The sequence below is a fragment of the Nipponia nippon genome, unplaced genomic scaffold (genome assembly GCF_047370975.1).
Source record: "Nipponia nippon isolate SJK-2023a ecotype South Korea unplaced genomic scaffold, ASM4737097v1 scaffold_8, whole genome shotgun sequence".
Lineage (NCBI taxonomy): Eukaryota > Metazoa > Chordata > Aves > Pelecaniformes > Threskiornithidae > Nipponia > Nipponia nippon.
Genome location: NW_028262402.1, coordinates 45,762,213 through 45,780,395, shown reverse-complemented (window position 1 = coordinate 45,780,395; position 18,183 = coordinate 45,762,213). Strand labels below are relative to the sequence as shown.

Sequence of the window (18,183 nt, the reverse complement as noted above, 5' to 3'; positions counted from 1 at the left end):
GTGTCCAAAGAAGGGCAATGAAGCTGGTGAAGGGTCTAGAGAACAGGTCGTATGAGGAGCTGCTGAGGTAGCTGGGGTTGTTTAGTCTGGAGAAGAGGAGGCTGAGGGGAGACCTTATTGCTCTCTGCAACTGCCTGAAAGGAGCTTGTAGCGAGGTGGGTGTCAGTCTCTTCTCCCAGGTAACAAGTGATAGGTCGAGAGAAAATGGCCTCAAGTTGTGCCGGGGCAGGTTTAGATATTTAGATATTAGGAAAAACTTCTTCACTGAAAGGGTTGTCAGGCACTGGAACAGGCTGCCCAGGGAAGTGGTTGAGTCTCCATCCCTGGAGGTATTTAAAAGACGTGTAGATATAGTGCTTAGGGACATGGTTGAGTGGTGGACCTGGCAGTGCTAGGTTAACAGCTGGACTTGATGATCTTAAGGGTCTTTTCCAACCTAAACAATTCTATGATTTTTTGATTCTATGAAAACCTTAAAAGATATATATATAATTTAATATAAATAAGAAATTAAAAGTGAGAAGTCCCTGAAATACTTTCAGACTGAATTCTGTATCAGCAGATGATTATAAATCAGGAGTAAAGCATTGTGTATAGAAATACAGGTAGCCAGGTGGTTGTGGTTTTGTGACCAAAGCTTGATTTTGTTGGCTCTTCTCTAGATAGAAATGATAAAACATTGTGAACACAGGAAGGAAACTACTTTAGTTTTTCTACAAGATATCTTAGACATTCTAACCTAGAGAAAATGTAAAACTAAGGAAATGTAGCTAATAATTTTTGTAAGGATTGTAGTCCAGTGGATTTACTATTTAGGGGGATTGAAAAAATGATCCTTCCAATTTCAGTGAGCAAAATTAAAGCTATCTAGGATCAGAGAGCATTCAGAACTTTATAATAGTGAATGTGAACACTGAAAACCTAAAATTCCCAGCCTAATATTTCTAACATTGCTAACATTTTTCCTAAATCAGAAAGGAATCTTGGTAATTTGAAATTACAAGAAGTTTCTTGTTTGAAGTCATTCTGAAATGGTCTTTCAAAGGTACGAGCTACAGTACTATTAATTTTTTTTAGTAATTAATGAACAAATCTCTCACATACTTGGCCTGGAAGATGCAAGTGAGTCCTTCAGTTTAAGTTCCTGCTAAGTACTTACTTGCCACAAGTATTCCTTGGCTCTACATAGAAGGAGAAAGCAAGGAAGCTTAGGATATTTATAAGACAAGTTCTAGTCCCCTCCTTGTATGATGTAGACTATCACAGTCATATTGCATTCTTCTAAAATGTATTTCATATGTTTTTTTATTGAAAAAGATATGCCTTTTTCTGTGGAGCTGTTCAGAGGGAAAAAATTAGTGTCTTGATGGCTGCAAGTTTTGGGGGACAGCTGGAAAGACAAGCTGTTACAGTTGCCTGTAGAGACCTATTCATCAGTCTGGGTTTCTAAACAGATAATTAAAACAAAAAATTTATTCTGAGAACCTGTTTGTTGCCTAAGAAGACAGATAGTGATCTACTCATCATGGTTTCTTGCTGATACCTTCAAGTAGAAGAAAAAAAAATGTCACTCACTTGTATGAGGAGAAATCAGCAGCCTGCACTTGAACCACATCCAGTTAGGCCAAGAGGCAAAATCATAGTCAAGTCTGAATCATGAGATTCTTAATAAACCTTCTAGAATGGGTGCACTGATCAGAAAGTAATTTCTGGTGTGACCAATTAAGCCTCCACTGTCCTTAGGATGAAAAAGCACGGGAGCAGTTGACTGAGATGGAGAAATACTTCTCATGGCCAATGACAAAGCTATGTGGTGCTGTAATGGGATATTTAGTCTGCTAGCTTTTAACAGTAAATCTTAAAGACAGGCATTTTCCTTTTTTTATAGGAAGACTGCCAGCAGAATTACCAGAAACAAGAGAATCTGTAGAGCCTGCTGTTATACCAGCAGGAAGAGTTGCATAAGTGTTGTAAATTTCCATTTCTGTAACGAAGGCTTATGGAGCCACAGTTCACAATCAATATTTATTAAAACATCTTTTATTAATTAGGCTGTTATTATCACAATAAAACAATAACACCTTGTAGCAGCAAATAATAGTTTATAATAACATCTTATTCTGACAGGGGATTAAGTCAGGAAGGTAACAGAGATCACAACCACTATTTGTTGCAACACTATGCTGGTAAATACATAAAACTGTTTGCATCACAAATGCAGTTACTCCTCACACAGTGCACACACTTGTGGTTGCCCAGCTGGAGCAGCAGCGGAGAGGCCAACCCCAGCAGTTCACTCAGGAGTAGGCTTACATTTACCTATAACTGTAATTATTTTAACTCTATAATAGAGCATGCTTATCATAATTAATAATATCATACAAGCAAATGCAGTTAACCACAAAACAGTTAGAATTAAGAGATACAGAACAGTATTTCCCTTTAGCTCCACCACAGAAAATGTTTTCCCAACTATCTCCCCACAACATGTTGACAATGATGGGATGTTTCCCACCCCTTATATATAATTCTCCCACTAACCAATACAGTCTCTTTTAGCACAAGTGAGATTATATTTACAAACTTTGTCACTTGATGTAGCCCATGCACAGGAAAGTGTTAATCCCAGTCATTTTTGAAAAAAAACAGCATATGGTTATGTTGTTGAAATGAGTTTTGTTTAGCATTCACTGTTGACATTAATGGCTTGATTTGACCTGGAGTTCTCAACTAGACTGCTAATGTTTCATGCCCTTCTTATCTTCTTGCAGGCTGTCTCATAAATTATTAGTTGCCTTAGAAGTCTCAACCAAAATTATGCAGCCATGTAGTATCAGGGCTGGGTCTGTGTCCTTGGGACACAGGCAGCTGAACAGATCGTAGGAGGAAGGAGTACAGGGGGAACAAATAGTAGAGGGGGGAATTACCAGGGAGAGCTGTTTACATTCTGTGTTGTTACGTGTATGTATAGGTTTTAATGTTCTCATTTTACCATTTTCATTATGTATAAATCTTTACTATTTCTTTTTTACTCTTCCAGAAGTGCAGGGTTTAGTGATTATATATTGGTTATCAGAGAAGTACACATCTCCTTCAGTACCTATCTGTAGTATCTCTCTTCAGTGTTATTTCTGTTCCGGTTCAACCATGATATTTTACTATTCATGATACATTATCACCCTCAGACCTTTGCATATGTATACTTAACCCTTTCAGCTCTTATTAAGTACTAGTAGCACTCAGTTTTCCCTCAGTTTCAAACCTTCCTTTCTCTTTCATTTCTTGGTTGTTACCCCTCCTAAATTCCTTCTTGACTCTAGACATTTGCTTAAAAGATTACTGAAGCCAACAATTCTATCAGTAGATCTGGCTGCTCCTCTTCAGGTTGTTGTCCCTTGGCAGATAATGCAGGGTTATTAGGTTATTATAATTGGACAGCATTTTCCCAAAACTTCGACTAGAATAGTCGGCCTGGGTAGACTGAGATCTGAAGGGCTGTAACTCTCAAAGGTCCATTAAGAGCTGTAGCAGTTTTTATTCTAGGGTCCTTTCTACTTTGCTGAGTAGTTAGATGAACGTAAACAAGACAGAGACCACTTTAGTCAGAGGTTAGCTGTGGAGTCATGAAAGACCTTATTGTGGGACTTACTCTTTACTCCAGTTAAATAGGCCAAAATAAAGAAAATGAAGCTCCAAACAGGCAAAATCTGGCAAGTGAGGTCCACAGAATGATCTTGGTTCAGAACTTTTGATCTTGTCAGTAGTGACGATGCCATGTTTACTGTGCTTGGCTGCTGGCTGGGGTCAACCCACCACAGTCCTTTTTGGCACCCAGCATGCAGCTTGAGGGTTTTTTTTGGCTCCATAAGTTGATTCATCTGTTGGAGAGCAAAGGAGTGAACAGCAAGGTTCATTCCCCTTCAGCAGTCCCATATGGCCAGTGTGAAACTCTGGTGGAGGGTGGAAGTTAACAGTGGACTATTCTGGCCTGAACAAAGCCACCATTGAATGCTGCCATATCAGATGTCCTAGAGCTCCAATATCAGTGGGAGTCGAATGTAGTAGAGTGTATGCTACAACTGATATTGCTGAACCATTTTTCTTGATCCCTTTGGCAGCAGAGTGCAGGCTACAGTTTGCTTTCATGTGAGGGATATCCAGTACACCTGGAACTGACTGCCCCAGGGCTGGAAGCATAGCCCTGCTATTTGTCAGGACAGGACCAGCTGTGAGAAAAAAAAACAGAGGTGTGTTGGCCCCAGCCAGCAGCCAAGCTCCCACACAGCCACTCACTCAATCCCACTCTCTGCCAGTGGGACAGGGGAGAGAATAGCAAGAGCAGAAAAAACTTGTGAGTCAAGATAAAGACTGTATAATATGTGAAGGTCAAGAAAAGGACCCTGAAAGTGATGCAAAAGTACATACTCACCTCCTCCCATAAGCAGATCAAAGCCCAGCCAGTCTCTGAGCAACAGCTACCTTGGAAGCAAAAAAAAACCCACCCTCTTCTTCCTCTACACCAGTCTTTGTGGCTGACCATGACATTATATGGCATGGAATATCCCTTTGGCCAGTCTGGGACAGCTGTCCCAGCTGCGTCCCCTCCCAGCCTCTTGCCTACCCCCAGCCTACTTGCTGGGGCAGAGTGGGAAAAAGAAAGGGTCTTGATGCTGCGTGTGCACTGCTCAGCAATAGCCAGAACACTGGTGTGTCGTCAACCCTGTTTTAGTCACAAATCCAAAGCACCATATAATTAATTTGTAATCCTTTCCAAGGTCCATAGCAATTGAGGTGGCAGCTCAGTTTTACTAGTTTCCTTATCATCATTGTACGACTTGTGGTTTTTGATCATGTGCTCATTTCCTTCTTTCATCTGAAGCAAAATGTAGATTGTAGTGTGCCCTATAGTCTTCTGTGTAACATGTCATGACACTGTAAGGTAATTTGTTCTGTTTCTGCTGGCCTTCATACCTATTCCTTCTTATCTTTTAGCTGCTTCCTGGTTTAGAGTGCAGCAGTTGAACTTAGCCTGGGGTTATGCTCATTGTGCCTTATTCAGACTGACTTTAAATAATTTCGAGTCTTTTTATTGTAAAACTTGGATACTACTCTCTCGCATCTTTCTCTGTAGCTCCCATCACTGACATATTATTCCATAAGACAATGTTTTTTTCTTTAACCTGTGGAGACATTTATACCATTTCTCTAACATGAGCATACATATGATATCGCAAGTGCATCGTGAATCACCCGTGGGACTGTCGTGGTTTAACTCCGGTCGGCAAATGAGCACCACAGCTGCTTGCTCATTACCCCCACAGTGGGATGGGGGAGAGAATTGGAAGAGTGAAAGTGAGAACACTTATGGGTTGCGATAAGAGCAGTTTAATAATTGAAATATAATAATAATTTTAAAAAAATAATACTAGTAATGAAGAGTGAGAAATAAAACTCTGGAAAAACAAGTGATGCAACTGCTTACCACCCACCGACTGATGCCCACCCAGTCCCTGAGCAGTGATTGCTGTCCTCCAGCCAACTCCCCCCAGTTTATATACTGAGCATGATGTCATATGGTATGGAGTAGCCCTTTGGCCAGTCTGGGTCAGCTGTCATAGCTGTGCCCCCTCCCAGCTTCTTGTGCACCTCCTCGCTGGCAGAGTATCAGAAGCTGAAAAGTCCTTGGCTTAGTATAAGCACTGCTTAGCAACAACTAAAACATCAGTGTGTTATCACATTATTCTCATGCTAAATCCAAAACACAGCACTATACCAGCTACTAGGAAGAAAATTAACTCTATCCCAGCTGAAACCGGGACAGGGACATGAGTAAAGGTGTATTTTTTTGTCACTAAATGTGAAACCTAACCTGCAAATTGGTTCTTCATTTAATGCAATGGCAAAGAAACAGTCAAATCTATAACTGAGAACCAGTTGTTTTTTTCTTGGAACTTGCAAATGATCTCTCAGGCATGCCTGCTGCCATAGGAGCTGTCCTTAGGATAAACTTTATCTGGCAGTAGTCCACCATATTCTCCAGATTTTCTCATCAGCCTTCTTAAGAGGCCATAATAGAAATTTATCTGTGTCATGATTTCCTGCAAAACACCTTATTCTTCAATGACCTGCTGCAACTCACAGCCCTAGCAGTGTTTGGATATGCTTCTACTCCCCACTCCTCTTTCTTCTCCCAGTCACACAATATCATTCCCCAAATCATCTTCCTGTGATGGCTCTCCATCTAATTTTCCATCATTTCATGCAGATACAGCAGGTATTTTTAATTTTTGCATCTCGATCTGCTTTTGCAAGAGCCTGGTTTTGGCTTCACTTTACCAGATCCCATTGGAGTCTCCCTTGCTCTAGCATGAACTTCTGCAGTGTACACATTAATCCCTCTCCTTGCTTCTGCAGGTTTTCTTTCCTTTTTTCTGAAGTCACCAGATTCTTTTATTCCACTTATATTTCCTTATTACCTTTTTGAGTCCCTAGGAGGTATTTCTTTCCTAAAGGCAAATTGTCTTCAACTTTCTTAATAGTATTTTTGAAAACAGAATTTTTGGATTGAAGCTGCGGATGCTCTGCTGTTACACTGACTTGATCAGGACAAAGTGTTTTAGCTGCTTCCCATTATAGCTTTGCTAATACAATAGGCATATCCTCAAGTTTCTTCCATGTACTCTGCAATAACTGCAAGACATTTTCTCTCCATCCCCTGTTGTCATATGGGCTGAAAGGACACATTCCTCCTTCCATGGAAAGGTGGTTATTACCAATGCTGTAATCTCCAGCATAGCTGGGACCCTTTAATATCCTCCTGCTTTCCTCCAAGCATTCATTTCATTATAGAGGTCCCCTTAAGCATTGTGCACAATGATAATACACCAGACTGGTCAGATTTATAGAACTGTCTTGTAGGTGGGATAAGAGTGCTCAAACAGATCACTCAAAAGGGAAGATGAAATAACTTGATGATGATGCATTCATTTACCATCTCAGTCTTCCCCAAAAGGTATTATAAACTCCCTGCTCCCTGACAAGAGGTTTAGTTGGAGGAAACACAAATCTCTACCTTTTATTAATTAAGCTCTTTCTATTAGCAGCAGATAACTATTCACACAGTCTTCTCAGTTACCTTCTCACTCAGTGCACACATTCAGGAGCAGGGGCGCATACCCCCACTCCAGGGGTTTCCTGGCAGCTGTGCACAGTCACACACGGGGTCCCTCGTTTCAGCAGGCGTGCTGACATATACTGCCCTGTAGTCTCTGTCCACCTATAGCAGCCACTGCCTTCTTGGATGTGGCATGGGCTGCATGACCCATCGCGGGTGCCGGTGTGTGCTGGAGTTCAGCAGCTCCTTGGTACCCTGAGTTTTTGCAGATTTAACAGGGCTACTAGTCTCCAGGGCTTATGGTTTCAGAGGCTACCTCTCAGCACATAGTCTTCCTCTCTCTGGTGGGCTGTTTTCTGGTAACTATTTCTCTGTCCTCACCCTGAGGTGCTTAGAGAGCCCAAACACATCCACACACACAGAGGGGCTGTTTTGACAACAGCCATTCCTCCAAAGATGGATCTTAAAAAAAGTGTATTGGAAACTGGAGACGTACAGAAAAATCATAGGTAAAAGAACAGTTGTTTAAGGGTAATTGGTACTGTAACATTCTAGTTTTACTCCAAAAGAGGCAAGAAAAACTGTGGATTGACATTTTGTTGCTAGTGGCAGTTGACAGGGTAGGTCTGTGGTAAGAAAATAATGAGATGAAAATCCTAAATTATCCCAACAACAGGTATACTGCAGAGGAACACTGTGCTGGTCTTTTTGTGAAGCAAAGGAATGCAGCTATGGGTCTGGAAATACTCAGTGCTTTGAGGGAGACGGGTGTTTTATTCATAGTTATCACACAATCCGTCCCAAAATGATTAGGTGTTGCCAAAGGTTTATCTAAAAATGGGCAAATATGTGTCACTGGAGAAAAGCATTCAAAATATAAAAAGCCAGCAACATACATGAATTTTTGTCACATGAAATGCTATAGAAAGGCTTCAAAAATATAACATATGTTCTTTACTTTGTGTATTTTCATAGCTGAGTGAAGATAATCACTTTTTCATCATGCATTACCAAGGAGATTCAGTGCAGTTCCAATGCTATGAAGATAAAAGTTACTACCTGTATGTGAATGACGACTCACTTGATATTCGCAAGCCGGAAAACAAACAACCCAACGAGGACAAAAATTTTTACTTCAGGGTGTCATACATATAGGAAAAGTAACTTGTCTACCTTTCAGAGGTCTAAGTGTCCATACAATTTCTATAATAAGCTAACAGAAGAGAAGGAAGGTTGAGATCAACTAATTTTCATTTTGGCTTAATTTTTACTTTTTTGTAATTTCTTAAGTCACCATTTTGCATGAGTAACATCCTTTATTTCTGTACTTTCAACAGGAAAAGAGAAAGGCTAAGTTTGAAAAACTTACTAACTGATCAGTTTCTTTGTGTCTCACCCGCACAATTATGGTTTTAAGGACCTGAATTCTTCTGAAAGGGGAAAAATACACAGGGGATATTTTGAAGACAGGGGAAAAAGAAGGAAGCATACATGGATATGAAATACAAAGCACAGTTAGTTCTCCATGTGGTAAACATTTTACTTTTTAAAAGATGTCTCTTATGATCTCACCTGAACTTGAGAAGAAAACAATTAGAAGTTATTAAATGCATATCTGCATGTCCTGACTGGCTGACTTTGGGAAAGGAGTGGAAAAGGTGTCTCAGGTCTAACTGAGAACAAAGGAAGAGGCTGAAGGTTAGACAAAAGATCTCTCTGCCCCTGTAGCTCTGAGTCAGCCCGTATATTCCATTATGCAATTTCAGCATCTATGCAGCATGGCAGCTCTCTAAGAAAATGTATACAGAGCATCAGACTCACAATGTGCAGGCATAGGGAGGGAGGCATATTGAACTGACGGGGCATAACAGATGCCTATGAATACTGGCAGAAAATTGCTCTGACACATTGGCTTTCACCTCTGAATCATAGTGGGAAATGCAATCATGTTCAGCTGCAAAGCAGAGTGCAGAACAGCATCTGAAAAATAATTAAATGTTCCAAATGACTGAATAAAATAAACACTAGCTGCTTATGTGGGGTACACTGGAGAAGCAGTCAGAGCACCTGCCTTTTAGCAACAGGGTTTGTCAGTCTGAAATGGAAGATGCTGACACTTGGAACATCCATAGACCATACCCTGCAAGGCACAAAACATTTGAAATACAAGAAGAGACAAACCAAAAGCGTACACAGGATCACTAGGTATTAAAGATCTGGTTCTCCACTGCTGCGCATGGAATCCCACTGTGATTCAGCGGCAATTTTCTTTGATGCAAGTCATTTGGGAATGTATATGTGTAAATGATAGACATCAGGCACCTATGCCAAGAGGTTGTCACGTAGGTGCAGTGGAACAACCTACAAGCTACACAGCACTTGCAGGAATTGTTCTGTGTAAGTATAATAAACAATGCATACCTGAAATAGGAATCCTAACATCAGTCAATCACACCAATGCACATTACAATAAGGCAATTATCTATAGTAGACCAAAGTCCAAAGATCCGTGAGACCTTAAAAGATTCCTCCCCCCGCCACTACTAGCAGTGTGGAGTTTCACTGCTGGGCTTGTATTCTTCAAATAGTGAAAATCATTCTGTTGCTTCCAATGCTGACTGAACAGAAGAGAGGTTTTGAGTATTCCCTAAATAATACTTACAACTTCTGGATCTGTTAAGAGTTCAGTGAAGTCAGTGGGAAGAAAAAAACCCCAAACTCTAGATATTGACTTCAGCACACCTTACACTAAATTATTTTAGCACTATTTATTACGTTGCACAAGAAATAAATTTGATTATATATCAGGTACAATAATTTCACTAACTGATACAGTAACACTTCATAGTCATACATTTATTATTGGTAATGTGATCACCTTACTAAATTACAGAACATGTTCTCTAGATGGTAAGTTGATGAAATGATGACAACTCATCATAAAGCTCGTACAAAGCCTATTAATGAAATCAGCATTGCTGATGTCAGCAAAAAATTAACGTTGACCTCAGTGAATTTTGAGTCTGTTTTATAGTTAAACTATGGTTATATGCAGAATCTTGTACTTTTATCATCTACCTTAAAAATAAGATTATTTTTTTTTTAACAATTTAAGGGACAAAAGCCCTTATGGAAAGCAGCAGTGGTAATTTTGTAAAGTTTCAGATTTGAGATATAAGATAGTAATGCCATTTGACAATTTTTCTCAGAAAACACAATAAATCCAGCCAGCTTTGTAACTATAAATGTACATAGAAAAAGAAGTTAACAATTTCTGGATCCTAGTCTTTCCTGAATTCTTATTGTGCTCATACAAACTCTTCAAACTGACATTTTCTAAACAAAATATAACAATCTAGCATTAGTTCAATTGCAACAGTACTAAAATTTGTAAGTAATCCAAATCACGCAATTTCTGTTGAGGATCTTTAGTAACACAACACATCAACAGACAAAGACTTCTTTATGCCTCTTCCCTGGTGTGAAGTTCTCACCCTTCCAGTCACTCACAGTCTGAAGCCAAGGGCCCTTTTCTCTTAGATAGGATGATCTGATGATGCTGCCATTACAACAGATACAATAATACATACGTATCTCGTAGTTCCCTACTCATCTAGACAGAAGGGTATTCTGCCTTGAGTGTTGCTGCTTGTAGATATACGTGGCATGAATTTTGAAGCAGAAGGTGTGTATAAACAGAGATTTTTTTAACGTCATCTTGGTTTTGTTTCTATTTGTCCATAATTTATCTAATCAATCATAGGCAGGCTAAATTCCTCCGACGTTTGTGTGCTTTAAATGTGACTCCTCATATTCCCTCTATAGATGAAGAGCTGCAGAGGAGCAGATTCTCTACCAGCTCCCCTCCTCACTGCTTCTGGCAAATTACATGGGCTAACTAGTACCGAGGACGAAAGACGGCAGCTGTTAAGCTACAGCGCCCATGTTAACATACAGTTCATTGAAGCCGTCCTTCTCTAGCACCATCTCGTGGACTTCACCGTGAACGGTAGTAACCTTGTATCCAAATTTCATCATATCAGCAAGCTACAAAAATGTTCTCAGCAGCTGAAAACAAACAAACAAAAAAACTATTTCTTTTTCCAAACCCTGATATTTATTTCCAACTGATATAGAGCTTAGATCTCCTGTGCCTGGAATGGCTGAAGCGGGCAGCCAAGAAGTCACGGAAAGAAAACTTTCCACTCTATTTGGCATTTGCAAGGCCGTATCTGCAGTACTGTGCCCAGTTTTGGGCTTTCCAGCACATACTGGAGCAAGGCTGAGCAGAGGCACGAGGATGGTTAGGAGGATGGAGCATCTGAGGAGGCAAGGCTAGGGCAGCAGGGTTTGTTTAGCCTGGAGGTGAGAAGGGTGACTCTTCACCTAGCTGAAGGGGGATTGTAGGGAAGATGAAACCAAACTTTCCTTAGAGCTGCACAGCAGAAGGACAATAGGCAGTAGTCACGAGTTGTAGAAAGGGAAATTTTGACTGCCTGTAAAGAAAAAAAAAATTATAAGGATATATAGGAATTGGAACAAGTTTTGTGATTATAAAGTGTCCATCTTCAAAGTTTTTTTAAAATTCAACTGGACAAGGCTCTGTGCAACCTCATCTAATGCTGAAGGTAAGCCTGCTTTGAGCAGGTGGTTTGACAAAATGACCTTCAGAGGTTCCTTCCAATGTAAATTATATCATGATTCTATGATTCAAAGGCAATTTCAGTGTCTTAGAACTTACAGAATATTTAATCCAAAGAGCAAAAGTATTCAATACAACCTACACAAACATACAGAACCACATAAAAGCAAACAAAATAAATCCTATTGATTTCATTTCAAAGCACAGTGTTTTCATGACTACATGCAGGCTTGAGCCCAAGGGAAAATACATTCAGTGTCAGAAAAAATGTCATAACAAGTGAAAGATTCCCTCTTGATCTCCAGAAAATCCAAATTGAAACACATGGGCTATTTCAAAGCAGAAGACTGTGTAAGGAGAACAAGGGTTCATTTGGAAAATAAAAAGTAATTCCAATATGATTATCAGGTGAGTTTAAAAGCTACTGTCATTTTACCTGATCGTTTCTGGTGTAATTTTTCTTGCAATAATAGTCTTTGCAATATTTGAATGATTTCAGGAAATACAGTAAGCACATCTCATTGTATTGAAGTCTGGTCAGTTCTGTGAGGATCCCCCCCACCCCCTCACCCGTCCCCCAGAAACTAAAAGTCATGACTAAACTACGATTTTATTAAAGAAATCAGAATGTACGTTAGGTATTCTAATAACGTTAAAAACTAGAAGATCTAATACACCTAGCTACAACCGTTACCTAAATTCCACAAGTTATGCAAATTACTACCAGAATATTTAATTCCTGCAATAAATAGATTTTTCTTTCACAGACTTTGAAGTTGTGGCTGACAGGCATGATATTTTCTGTAACATTAAGACTGTCCTGTTAAGCACTACACCAGCAAAACTGACATTTGCACTGCTTTCGCATAAAAATATTTACAAAGAGAAAGCAACTAGATTTCCAGTGTTCTAGTCAGGTTGTTGGTGTAGCGGGCTTCAAGCCTAACTGTTGTCAGCGCAAGTAACCGAAGTGATTAGCAGACACTGATGAGAAAAACTAAAATGTTTTTCAATGTATCTTTGTTGCCAGTTCATTGGTAAAGGGATTCTGAGGTGTTTTACAGAGGCTGAATATGAGAAGTACCTGAAAAAAAAGGGTAAGAAAGTGTAGAAAAGGGATTGGAATTGGAGAGAAAATACAGAGGAAGAGAACAGGTGAGAACAGAAAGACACAGTATGGAGAACAGAAAGATACACAAGAAAATAATTAGCTAAAAGGTATAAAATGGAGAGGGATAAAGAAAAAGTTTGAAAATTAAGCACAGAAAGAATAGCATGATTCTATGTGCATTCCTTCCTCCCTCTAGAAAACCAACAAATAGAAGAGTTAACTACACTAGCCCCGGGTAAAAATCTGTAGTTGTCACATAGCTGAGCAGAGGACAATGTCTTGAAATCTCTGTATCAATCCCAAAGCCCTTTTATCATAGTACCAATAATTTCCCAAATGAGTGCAAATCACAGTTCAAAGAAGTCATAAAGGTATGTTTAAACAAACTATTTTACCCCTGTGCTCACCTCTGGCCCCAGGTTATTCTACAGTTGTACAGGGAACTGCAAATAAGATAGACTAATTGAAATGGTGCCCTGGAGTCTATTTGTAACATAACAGGTATGTGCTCATACACAGCAAAAACTAAATCTATTGTCTGTTGTTTGAAGCTTTAGCTCCTCAGTAGACACCATGTTAACTGTCTAAGTGGCAGTATTTTTTCCTGTATGAGAAGAAATGCAGAAAAAAATAAAAATACAATTAAATATAGCTATCCATGTATGTGGGGTACTTTTACATTTTGGCTATTTAGGAAGTCATATGTTCTTCATTATTCGCTGCAGCTTTACTACAGAATTTGCAGGATCTCTCAATCTGTTTTCAACTTCATTTTTTTGACAGCTTAGAAAGACAGAAAGTAGTTAATTAGTAATTAATTATGAGTTTGCTTTGTTTTCAGTCTGAGCTTCTATATTTGAAGCTGTTATTTAGAAACAGGGGATATATAATTCAAAGTTTTAGTAGACCCATACTGTCTGACCTTTGCTGCTTCCTTTACTCACAGCTCCACATTTTCCGCCTGAAATTAATTTAATATTTTCTTCATAATTATGTAATTCTCTTGAATGAGGTCATACTAAATACTAGACTATTAGTCATACTAATACATTAGTATTAAAACTAGTATTAATATTATTATGTGTTCAAGGCCCTGCCACAATCTTCCTTACAGAGACATAAAAAAATATTTTATTATAAAACAATTAGTTGATTAAGTCAAAGGATATTTAATGTGCTTTGTCTTGTTACACATATTTCTGTTTCTTTAACCCTTTTTTGCTTTAATTTTAGCCATAAAATTTCATCTACATGTATTTGTCTTAAGTCTGTTACAGTGTACTTTTTAATAGGTGACAAAGATCAGGAAAAATGAGCTAACTTCATGCATCTTTCCTCTTGATTACTCAAAATACATTATAAGGCTTTGATAGCTTTGAACTGACAATTTAGAAATACAGACACACCATATCTTCATCATAAGCCATCTGCAAACCTAAGTGGTAGTATATTTAGCTTCACACTGAAGTGAGTATATCTTGGGCTTCAGTCCTGTAGTCTTTATGGCAGGATAGTGTCCAGTATTCTTAGGGCAAACAGACAATATAATATGACAATGTTCTCTTTTGTCTTTTAGTCATCTGTTCGATTTCCGAAAGCACTACTTTAATTCATGATGATGAACTAATCTTTTTATTTATAACCTAATATTAATCTCAAGATATTTGTCACAATTTTTCAGCTTCTATCTGGTAATACCCTAAACCTAGTAATATGACTTGAAGTTGACTTTGAAATTGAGTATCCTACGGCCAGAATTTTTGGATTGCTGAAAGTTAAAAACTACATGTGTAAGTACAGAACAACCATGGAAATGGAAGGGATCAGCTGAGTCATAAAGTCTGGTTGTGAAATTAGAGGCATAATAGACATTTAGTTTCTAGTTATTTAGCCCAGAAGGACTTTTACTCCCTATGCATCTGCTTAAATCACAAAATGCATTAAAATCCACAAAAAGTATAATGCTGTACCGGAGAGAGCAGGTCAGACACAGAAATATACAGTAATCCTTATCCTTTCTTGCCTGTAATCTTATTCTCTCTATCATTTGTTATACTTTCTTACCATGTCTTACTTTAAATAGAAATCTAAACAAACTGTGTTTGACTAATATCTCAATGAGGTCCCAGTTCTGACTATGGACCCTTAATCACTAAATAAATACAATGAACACATTTACTCTTTTAACAACTCTAATAACAACATTTTTTTAACAGTAAGGATGAAGTAGGCTGTTGACAAGTGATTCTCCCACTCCCAGCATGGAGCTACTTTGCGGGCGATTCTGTAGTATTAGTGCTAATGAACAGAACAGCTACTGTTTATCTAATAAGTAAGTTGCTGATAAGAAAATCCACAGACATATTAGTGTAATTCCATTGTTAAACCCAATTGTACACCTTGTCACAGTGGGATATGCATTTGGCAAACAAAGAGATGACTGGCTGCACACTGAGATATTAATTTATAAATGGTTAATATTAAAATAATTTTATTACATAAATCTATTCTGTGTGTTACTTAACTGTTGATGAAGGCAGAAGGCATTCTGATGAAGGCATTTTTCTGGGCGAAGACAGAGACACTGCAACGTGAGCTATAATCTGAGATGTAACAGTGGCATTTGTGATGCTTTTTAGCCAGTCCCCACCTCCCTGGGGGCTACAGCACCATCCTTCTCTGTGGTTATGATGCCTACCTTGTTGCTGGCATTTTGGACTGCTACTGTCTGTGTTCAGCACAAAATAAAAAAAGATATTACTAAGGTGATTCGTGGTAAAGATGTTGTGATAATGAACTCCATGGCCCCTAACGGCAGAACTGCCCCTGAGTCCTCTACATTCCACTGCTGAACTGTAAAGTTCAGCTACATTTAAAGATGCTAAGTACAGCTAACTGCACTGCTGAATGCAGTGGTACTGCCACCATCAGTTTCCTTGGGTTTGAATGTTATGCTTCAGCTTGCGTTAGAACACCAATGTTTTTCACACTGCTCTTGCTTTGGCCAAAAATAGGCCAAATCACCAATCACACTTTTTAAAAAGTGATGCACACTGGTAATGCACAAGTGCCTGAGATAATTAAAAAAGAAGCGTATCAGCTTCTGGGCCAGATTAACCAGGGTGGGGTGGCAGGGCTGAGGAGTTGGCATTAAAAAAACAGCAGCTCTGAGGTTTTTCGTTTGGAACCTGCTAGTGTTGGCAGAGGCAGACTCTAGAAAGGCTTTAGGGCTACTGTGAATTATGGTTTCTCAGATCTCCTAGTAACTGTTCTGTTTCTTGAACACTTGCCGGTTCAGCTGCACAATGAAGACTGTATTTCAGTACTGTTCTGTTTGAATGGGTCTTTTAACATAGCAACAAGAGAATAACTTTGCTTAAAACACGAAAATACAGTGCTAAAGCCTTGTATTTGGCAGAAGGTCAGAGGCAGATGTAAAACCTGAAAGTAATTTCAACTCATGTTTTGAAATCAGTTTGCTTTGAAAATAGGTCCCTAACTGGAACATGACTTCATGGGCCTAAAATGTAACCTCAGAAATAAAGTAACCCTTTCTCAGGGTACACTGTGAAAATGCTTTGTATTCTCTGGTAACTGTTAAGTTCTACAAACAGATGAATCAAATATTGCTTGGTGCCACCCCATAATCAAAGTCTAGGAAAAAATCAGCTATTTTGCCTCATTGTTAACAACTGTATGGGAAGATGATAAAAACCATGAATCTCCAGATGAAAAGATATGTACCTTTTTGCTTTAGATGCTGAAAGAAATTATAAGAAGGATTGTTTTACATTCTCATCTAGCAGTTTAGTTTCTATAAAAGAGTTGCTCATATAGTTGCTATGAATCCTATAACATACTGATATATTTCTAACAGTAAAAATAAGCCAACAAAATATATTCTATAACGGAACAGTCATTCTGGTTTGAGTATTTTATTTATCAGCTCCACCATGGAAAATGATTACATGTTCTTAAATTACCATTTTTTTAAAACCTGTTATTATATTCTAAAGTCAGATTCTTCGCCACCCCCAGACCTTTACAAACAGATGCAAGAACGATACGTTTTAGATTAATTCCTCTCAGTTCTGCTGGAAATTAATACAGAAGGTCTATTTGTTGATCTTTCCTCCCCCAACACACAAAAAAGCCCAGCGTTGGCAAGAAACTGTATTCTTCTAGCCAATACTACCAAAAAAATGAATAGAAACAGAAAAACAAGAAGTAAGGAGGCCAAGGAATAACATTACCATGAGAAAAGAGAAAGCACCATTTTCTATCTAGTTTGAGTTAGCAGGAAATGTGGCGTGCAGTGCATACTATATCAGGTCTGAAAACCTTGTATCTCATAGCAGCGTGAATTGTTTTGCCAGCATTAATTAAATTATCAAATCGTTCCTTTTAACTAAGTGTATGTTATTTACAATTCCTTAATGTTTGCTTTTAAAAGCAGTTATTTCGCAGAGAATATATTTTAAAACAGCCTAAACTGGATTTTATTGGACTGACAGAAAGAAATGGCAAAATAAAATGGCACTATTTAATTCAAAATACAGAACTGGACTTCCTGTGAGATAAATATGTGAAATATGGTCACCACACACCACATTTCAAGATGTTCTGGACTTACAGTGTAGTTAGAAAACTATGGGAGGCTGTCCCTCATGCAGAGGATCCTGATACAGGACTTTCTACCTCACTTTGTTTAAATGAAAGAATTCAGCACAGGATTGCATTGTGCACCTTTGAATCAACACATGCACAACTCTGTCCAAATGCAATCCATACCTATTGCAACAACTATTATGAAGGTATTGCTCTTTCTGATCAAAGGGATCAGCCTACTTACTGTGGTTTTCTTACAGAAAGGTAGTTTCCAGTTTGGACTTATGGAATACCACCAAACCACCTGAGCTGGTCATGGAGTTCATTTGGTGGTCATGTAAATAGGGACCAAATTGCATTTAAGAACAGAACCTCCTCAGTTCTCTGTTACCAGCCAACCATTCCCAAACTACAGGGCAGAAAAAAAGCTGAAAAAGGAAGAGTGTTTCTCCTGGAATATATGATTTTCAGGTGCTTTCATTTCTCAATGAAAACAAATTATTAATATTAGCATAAACATAAAAAGAATTATCCAATCCAGTCTTTCTTCCTCTCTGAAATATAAAATAACTGTATATTGAATGCAACAGCAGAAAACACATTTTCATAAACTAAAGGAGTGCTCCCCAAATAGTCCAAGAATCAACTGGAACAGCCAAAAAACATGATCGTAACAATTTAGCACAATTCTAAGCACAGCTTTCAGCC

At 38.6% G+C, this 18,183-nt stretch overlaps 1 protein-coding gene across 2 annotated transcripts in view; it reads left to right on the top strand.

Annotated features, from left to right (window-relative positions):
• The window catches only part of LOC148050588 (uncharacterized), a 31,965-nt gene extending 14,267 nt beyond the window's left edge, over window positions 1–17,698 (top strand). For both annotated transcript variants that reach the window (XM_087742435.1, XM_087742434.1), the window contains exon 7: window positions 8,090–17,698. In XM_087742435.1, coding sequence (XP_087598561.1) covers window positions 8,090–8,269 — 180 coding nt within the window. In that variant the 3' untranslated portion in view covers window positions 8,270–17,698. The remainder of the gene's footprint in view (window positions 1–8,089) is intronic.
• Window positions 17,699–18,183: the final 485 nt, after the last annotated feature.